The sequence below is a fragment of the Anopheles bellator genome, chromosome 2 (assembly GCF_943735745.2).
Source record: "Anopheles bellator chromosome 2, idAnoBellAS_SP24_06.2, whole genome shotgun sequence".
Lineage (NCBI taxonomy): Eukaryota > Metazoa > Arthropoda > Insecta > Diptera > Culicidae > Anopheles > Anopheles bellator.
The window spans coordinates 23,511,262-23,520,003 of NC_071286.1; the positions used below are offsets into that span (position 1 = coordinate 23,511,262).

Sequence of the window (8,742 nt, forward strand, 5' to 3'; positions counted from 1 at the left end):
CGCTGTCGGTTCAGGCCGCTTCCTTCGCCCTCACCGAAACTACCGCCACCACTACCAGCGTGGGGTGCACCGCCAGCGAACCCGGCCGTGATGTTGTGAAGCCGGTTAACGACGGTACACTTGATCGAAGAAGTGCCAACCGAAGACGTTGATGGACCACCGTACGACAAGCTGGACGCAACTGCCGGACCGGGGCCACTGGACGTGGTGGCGGTGGTGGATGCACTAGTGGTTCCGGTGGCCCGGCTGCTCGACCCGCTGCCGGGCCGGGACGGGGCACTTCCGCCGGCACCGCCGTCTAGTGAGTCGTCGCCGCCGCCGCCACTGGTCGAGGGTTGCTGCTGCAGCGGCTGCTGGCCGCCGGCCGATGGTCGGTTGGCGTTGGGCCGTGACTTGCGCCACCGGTCCCCGAACAGCTGCTCCAGGTAATACCGTAGTCAGATTTTAGTTACCGTCGGTGCGTTGAGTAGCCTGCGGTTTGGGTGGTAAGGTAGGGTTTCGATTGAATTTTCGCTGTACCAACCATTGAGCAGTATTGACGGTACAACACACGCCCGGAAGTGTTTTCAAAGAAGTCTAGCCGTTGAACACGACCATCTGTCCCGTGGACCACTTGAGTCGTTTTGTGTGGCCATAGAGGGCCATTTCATGGTTATTCGGCAATGGATAGGCCGAATGTGGGTCGATCCAATAAATTTTTTGATTAAATTTAACAAACATGGACCGTAAAATTTAACTGTATGGATGAGTGCTAAAAGACGTTTCCTTTCGTTTGGCAAAGACACTTTCGGGAGTGCGTGTCCGTATCTTAGTGCACTTGCGTGAGTGCCTAGAGAGGACGGAATAATGGAAATTGTAAGAAAACAAGTAACGATAACGGTATGCGATCTGCTTGCAATGGCTGCTTCTGGAGCATCTTATCAACACTGCAGATAAATTACAAAGCTAATCAAGCGTAAGCTGTTTACTAGAATGCCTTTTAGCTGGCGGTACATGAGGAAGAACGTGAGGAAGGAATGCAACAGGGGCGAAGGCGAAGAAAGCATTAACACGCACGGACGAGTTAAGTAAACATCGAGCACACCGCGGGGACCTTGGAGCGTCCCAAAGCTGCTACCTGCGGGAACATTGACAACGAATGATTGGTTTTCTGCTTTACGGAAGATACTAAAAGCCAACTGGGGGATAAGAAGCGAACTATGCTAATAAATGGCCACATGTTTCTTCTATCGTAGAGCGCCGTGCCCATCGTAAGGAGTCGCACATGATTACCACGGCCACCGCATCGAAGTTCGGAGAATAGCGTAACGGTACATCGAATGGCGTAGCGATTGGCGGCAGCAGCATTCGATAGGCAAAACAGTGAGCTAGCAATGCAAAACGGCGACGAATTCAATGGGCAGTGAAAAAATCGCGCTGCTGTCCACCTCGCGGGAGCCGGCGGAGTTCCGTTGCGGACAGCGCGTCTCCCGAAAGGTGACCGAGTGCGAACGGTACCATTACCTTCGGCTGCCGTTGGCTGGCATTGCACTGCGGCGACGATGGTGCCCGAAGATCTTGAGCGCACCGTTGCACGACCGTGGCCAGTGCGAGTGTGTTAGACGCCACGCTAGGGATCACGCCTCTTGATAGAGCCGCTGCTGGACGTTCGCCGCTGCGGAGCGGTGTGGCTGGTCGAATTTGTTCGAACGCGTGCATTTGTCCCTCGAATGAGGAAGGGTTGTTGTTGGTTCGGAAAAACGTGGAAACGAGTAACAGTTGAAAATATGGCGCAACGCAGTTTTGGGACGTTGCACGGTGCAAGGTCGATTTAAACAAGGAACATATTTAAATGGTGGTTCGAGTTTGGTTTAATTCGATATTTCAAGAGAGGCTAGCGTTCTCAATGAAAGAGACATAGTCATAGTGAATTTGGATGGGCTAGGGCGATCATGACCAGGGTTTATTCAAATTTATTGCTAGCAGATCCAAGATTGAAAAGCATATGCAACGACTCGTACGTGAATTGGGAGATGGCATTGTGGAAAAAGGGAGGAAAAAGTAGAAGCGACTGTGAGGATCTTTCCGGTGTGGCTGCAGAAGGCTGGCCGAAATATGTTTGCCCTAGTGAGCTGTAACATCGTGTAAAAACATTATTCAACTTAATTACTGTCTAGACGCTCATTTTATGAACGCTTCCATTTGTCAGCATCGGACAAATTGCCAAGCTAAGGTAGAGAGACACATTTTGCTACTCTTAAAGCAAGGGTTTGCTGTTGGAATTGTGGAACGTGGAAGAGACTTCGCTGCATGATGGATGCTCGCCGTCACCAGACGGTGCTCCCCGCTTAAAGGAACTCGCCGCACACAACACTCAATTAAACATCAGCAGCTGTTGGGATGCGGACAGAGAGAGAGAGAGAGAGAGAGAGCGAGAGAAAGGGAGAGAGGCATTTGCAGTATGTGCACGTCTACCACGGGCCACGAGGTGCATAAATTTGGCAACACAATAAGCAGCACATTATTGTTGTGCAGCCAGTCAGGAAAGCTGCAGTGGGTACGGGGCATTCCGCGGAGCACACACCCAAGCCACCCACTTTTGGGGGGCCGCGTTGTGCAGTGCAATGGGGTCATAAATTTGGGTTTCACTCTACACTCAACATAAAGCCAAAAACGCCCAGCCGGTGTCGGTGGGCTGATATGCCGTGGTGCATGGGAATCGCTATGTTAACTCCATTCTTCTACCTCTACTCAACGGTTCGTGACGGGTCAGGTGGGTCACCTGCCGGGTGCTTTCGAGTGGGTGTCTGTCCAAAGGTCTAGGTGGGTTTGCTAGGCGCTGCTCCTTCTGCGATAACCCCCTCACAATCTCGAGAATACCACCGCCGATAAGGGCGACCCCCAAACGGTGCTTGATCATATTAGTGTCCTTACCTGTAGGTGGGCACCTTGGCGTCGAACTCGCACAGCTCGTAGTTGTTGTTACCGTTTATTGTCTTGGTCGTGCCGGTCGCGGACGACAGCAGCGAGGCGGTGTTGTTGTCCTCCACCAACAGGGCACAGTTCGAGTTGGTGTCTGACTCGCAGCCACCACACCCACCGCCGCCGGATGCAGCGGCTCCGGCTCCACCGCTGCCACTCGGTGCCCCGCTGGTGCCACTTCCGCCCGCACCGTGGCAAACGTGCTGTTGCTGCTGTTCGTTGATGCACGTGTAGAGCTGCTTGTGCTTGAGCAGCTGCCGCGGGGTGTTTTCCTGCGTTAGCAGCGACTCCCGCTCGCTCTCGGCCGACCCGACGTGTGTCCGCTCGCGGTCCCGGTTGCCGACTTTCGGTTCCGCGTGAATTCCACCGTTGATGGAGGTGCTCGTCACCTGCTGCAATAGCGTAAACTGTAGTGCGCGCACCGTAAGTTCCCCCCCACCAGCCCCGAGAGCGCCCACGAAAGAGTGCAGTCAAGCGGATCCGGGGCCCGGTCCGGTTGTGTTTCGTATTTTGCAGTTTTAATAAATTCACCAACAGCGATAGCGACATCATCATCGTTGGCGTGGTGCGGCGTGCACGTACGCAGGACGAGCAGGACACCCGATCGCCGGTTACGGTGCCGGTGGTGATAGAGGTGTTGGTTGGTTAGTACGTGCGGGTGGGGCAGTGCGTCAAACGTGGCGATTGGCGTGAACAAATAGGGGGCAAAAAAGTCATCAAGTTAGCGAATTCGGTTACGGCCCATCAATCGTGCGTTATTAGGCACACTCTCTACTGTGCGCATCGATCTTTGATCCCGTTTGGTCGCCCCGTTGTATTTGGTTCCACGAGATCGTCCCGGCCTTACCTGCTGGATCTGCTGTTGGTCGCAGTCGACACCATTCAGTATCGCACCGGACATTTCCGTCTGCAGCAGCTTAATCTTCTGGATCATCTCCTTAATCTCGTACCGCAGGATGCCCAGGAAGCACAGCTTCAAGAACGCGATCACGCAGTACCCGAGCACGAAGAGAATGTCGGCCGTGTGCCGCAACCAGGACACGATGCGATCGGCACAGCCCTGCGGAACGGAAACGAGGGTTATGGGTCGGTTACGTTGCCTTTCTCGAGTGCGGGACATTTCGACGTGTTAATTGCTTTAACCCTATTAAATGAGGTGGTCATTTTTCATTTGACTTTTCGGCCATTATCGCTCATTTGTACGCCAGTGTTTGGCGTTATACGCAATGTCGTCCGTTTGCGGCGCAAATGATTTATTATGCATTTTGTTTTTTTGTTTGGCCGGTTTATGCGAACAATAATCCGCCCGAATGAGTTAATCCACACGCACAATGGCGCGTTCGGGTATTGTTTCCGGTGCATAATGGAACAACAAATAGCGGGGTTCGATTGAATCATCACGAAAATAAGGGGACTTAATAAAACACCCATTTTGGCTCTTTCATTGCATAAAACCCCGGCTTATCCCCGTTTTGTTGTTGGTTGAAAATGGAAAAGAGACAACGGTGGGCACACTGTTCGCCCGCAGCGAACCGCACGTTCCCAAAGGGTAGCAATCAATACAGTTTTTGTTTAAAGAAACATATTTATGATCGGATCGGTGAGAAGAGGCGGGCTGAGCTGACTAACCGGCACCGATAGATGTGCCTGCGCACATGATGCTACGGCCGGCCCTTGGTCGTCATGTGGTGCAGTGTTTTCGCAGCTGTAAAAACAATAGACGCTCCTAGGGCATCCATGGTTTCACCCTACAGCCCGACCGGACCGTTCCGTGCTGTGGGCACCCATTCAAGGCATGTGCCGCGAGAGCATGCTTAATGTATTGAACGTTAATACGGTGTTGTCACCGGAATGCGTGGCCCTTGGGCAGCGTTGGTTTCGTATTGCGAAGGAACCGGTCGTTGCGTTGCTCGGCTATGATATGTTGCAGCAGCGCCGCTCTATTGTTTGTGGGCCCGGTGTTTGCAGTGCAGCCCACGATAAAGGATTCGGTTTTTCGTTGTGGCGTAGTGGTCTCCGCTGATGCTGCGTGCCGGTCGCTACGGACTTCGGTGGAATGAAGAGTTTAATTAAAAGCAAACACCCTAGTGGCGCCCACGTGCCCATCGACACGGGATGCGTATGCAGGAAAGCCGTGTGGAGCTTTTTATAGGTTTAATACATAGCTTTCGGCCGAACTGAACCCGATTGCGCGTGGATCGAAGTGGGGATCCGTTTCCTGTTGGACCCGTGCCGGATTCGGAGCGAACGAGACCATCCGTCATCACGGGGTTTGCACCGGAACAGCGGCGTTGGCAGAGGGGTAAAAAATAACATCACCGGAAAGTGCAATAAATTGCATCTGTCGTTTGTCGGCCAGAACGAGCAGCCTCCACGTGTGCACTGTTCCGGCACAAAGTCGGCAAAAGAAAAACAACTTTGGCCCAAGGGCACCTTGGCGCCTTTCGGGCTGTGTTTTTTAAATATGGAATACTTTTCGTGCCCTGTTGGGTGCTTGTTTGGCTACTCTCAGTTTTCACACCATTTGGGCGGACTGTAGTTTGTTGTTGTGTTCTGAGCAAATGGTTACGATTGTCTTCCCAGTGTGACCATCGCCATCGTTTCTGTTCTCTTCGTTTGATTTATACCACCTGCAGCAACTTCTAGTGTCATGATTTCGATTTCTGTCGACGCCATTGGTCAAACGTTGCCTTTTTAATTAAAATTTGCCAAACGTTGGCCCCCACTTGCGTGCACGGCCAATTGCTCAGTTGATTGGAAGTAAGCTAAGAGATACATATTCAGCAGACTCAAAATTAATTTTGTACCAAATCTGCCACACTCTTAGCAATGCTGGATTAAATTTATGTAACCACCCATCAATTTGATTAAATGCTACGTTGAAACACACCTGAGGGTACACCGCTCGGCACGTGACGATCGTTTTTATTTCCTCTATTTCGCCACTGGAGGCAAAACTGTTGACAGCGTTGGTCCCTGCGCTGGAGCCGGCCGCCGGTGAATTTCCGGTGCCCGAACCGAAGCTGTTGACGGCTTTGCCGTGGTTTGAAGTGGAACTGTAGGTACTGCTACTGCTGCTGGCGCTACTGCTATCGCTTATACTATTCGCTCTCCCATCGTTACTACCGCTAGGTCTACTGCTGCCTCTACTGCCGCCGTCGCTGGAGCCGCTACCGGTCCCGAAGCCGTCGCTTTGCTGGCCCGGTATCGTACTATCGTAGCTGCTGGCCACACTCGCACTGCTGCTGCTGGGGGCCGTGATCAGACTCCAGGAGTCGCTCAGATCGCTAAAGTTTCGGCTCATCAGGAGCGTGTCCTTGATGGTGTTCGCGGCCAGCTCGGTAGCTGCAGCGACCGCCGCCGTCGGATCTTCGCCGCGGAACACAATGGCAGACGCGAGCGGACGCCGGCCTATGCTTATTTGCTCGGTGACATCCGACGTGCAGCAGGACGTCGGGTACGTCCGGTTGGCATTAAGCGCGAAATCCTGTACACAGAACATGAGAGACGAAAATTAAGCCATAACAGTTATATAAAAGGGGTTTTACAGACTGTTGGCAATGATGGCACGCCAAATGTTCTTCTTTCGCAATTAAAGAGGTCGTTTCCGGTTTGTTTTACAATTACATGTGATTTAGACACTTGCATTTTGAATGAAAATAATAATTGAATTGTAATATTTATGAAATGTCGTTCCCTGTGCAGAGCTCGGTTTGATCAATGCAGGATTCCTACATCTTGTTTACATAAGCCATTTGAAACGGTGTGGTCTACAGCATAAGAGTCAGGGCGGAAATATTAAAAGAAATCCCCAACCGTAACCCTCCACTAGGCTGAATGGGACATAATCTCGTCATAAAGTTGCTTCGCGCACAGGGCACAGATATGCCCATCTTGTGGAGGGCTTCCTTCCTGAACGAAAAAGATGACTTCGGAGGAATAATACCGTAATTATGGTGGATTATTTTTGCATTCTCTGCCAGACCTGCGAGAGCCCTTTGCGGTTTGTTAGGCCACCCGTTTCAGCGTTCTCTATCGACGCCGAAGTGGTTAAGAAACCAGAAGGCGTACATGAAAGTAAGCCGACAGGGCCGCGTTACGGCAAGCAGATAATCGTCCAAATGAAGTAATTAGGGCACCTTTTAATGGTGAGCATTAGGCAAACCCCCACTGCCGCCGCCGTCGTCGTCGTCCCAATAATGCTCCCGAATAAACGGAGTGAGCGTTCTTTGGGACTTTAAATTGGAGCCAGATTCAACAACCCGGTTTGGGCACGCCGAGACACGTCGCCTTCGACTAAGGTCTAAGGTTAATGATTGTTTTATCAGCTCCGAAACAAGACCGTACCATCCGGAACAGATACGATACTGTACCAATTTACATAACTTCCTATTGCGTAAGTGCATTAGGTGCAAAGCTGCCAGAGTTTCTGTCGGTACTTTCGGTGCGCCGAAGAAGGCCGTAAGATAATTCCGTACAGCTGGTGGGCGATCATCGTTGGGGTGTGAAATGTAAATGACTAAAAAATATTTGGACGATTCCTACCGAAAAAACGTCCGATGAAACCATCGGTTTTCTGTTTGCACAATTCGTTTGTGTTACAATTCGGCACAAGAAAAAAAGGGCTTTAATTTTGACCATTATTCTGAATGGAATTTTTAAAAATATGATTTTTTTTATTCAGTATGGGCTTCAAGTGTTGATGACACATGGCTCGGTTGACGACACAATTATGTTTCAATAAGTAAAATATACCTTCAATTATGAAGGTAAAAAAAATAGTTTCACTTGCATTCTTGAAGAATGCCATTGATGAAGGAAAATCTATTATCGCTCATTGGGTGGTTTCAGCTGACGATTGAAATCATTAAATTTCCCTATGACTCCCTGTTCCCTTGTGGGATCCGATTGACCGTCAGCTCTCTTCGTGTTACGTTTCGATTGACAGATTAAGACCCTATTGAGCCAATAATCGTTTTCAAATCCTACGTGAGCTTTCCAGCAACTCATTTCAATTATCCATGCCGATTGTCCCATGTTTACACACAAAGTAATTACGCTTTCTGTGTGTTAAAATCCCTGGCTTTTATCCCCGGCAATAAATCTGTACCCCAGGGGTGCAGAAATAGATAGTTTTACGTGTCCTATCAATTTTGCTTTCCCACATAACCGATTGCCACTCATGCACCCGGTGCACCCGTTTGGTTGTGTAAGTGCATAAAAATCCTTTCGGACTTGTGCCTGGGACCACAGTTCTTTCCTCCCTTCTGTTGTTCTCGTACTTTGTGGTTAGTTTGGTAACGTGCGATTAGCAAAACCGCAGCAGGATTATTTTCGAAACGGGATTACCATTATGCAGCGGTGTTTGTGCCTAGTCGTGATGCAACCCGATAACGGTAACGGTGATTGCCCATCTAATCCCTAGGCCCCACGCTCTGAACTATCGCCAAACGTTTCTGTACTAAAACCATTCGTACACCCGGCATTCTGAAATGGTATCACTCTCCCGCCTATGCTCAGCACATGTGCACCAAGCTGATCGTGGGGCGTATGTTTCAATTGCCTCCTCACTGGACGAGGCGAATGTAGCAGTAACATTACATGGTATTTTCACTTAATTCAATGCATAATCGGCTTCGGGTTTCGTAGTTTTCGATCGCCCCAGTAGTTTGTTGTAAATCTCGATTCTGGTTCAACAAGGTCCCGACGATGGGGCAGATGTTTATGGAAATGCTACATCGTTCGGTAATACATGACAGAATAGAATCAAATCAGGAGCAG

General features: G+C 50.4%; 1 protein-coding gene across 1 annotated transcript in view; it reads right to left on the bottom strand.

The window, feature by feature from the left end:
* Positions 1-437: 437 nt before the first annotated feature.
* The window catches only part of LOC131207210 (uncharacterized), an 11,685-nt gene continuing 3,380 nt past the window's right edge, over positions 438-8,742 (bottom strand). The window contains 5 exon segments of the mRNA XM_058199822.1: positions 438-471; positions 2,914-3,368; positions 3,809-4,021; positions 5,852-5,895; positions 5,980-6,448. Of these exon segments, the coding sequence (XP_058055805.1) occupies positions 438-471; positions 2,914-3,368; positions 3,809-4,021; positions 5,852-5,895; positions 5,980-6,448 (1,215 nt within the window).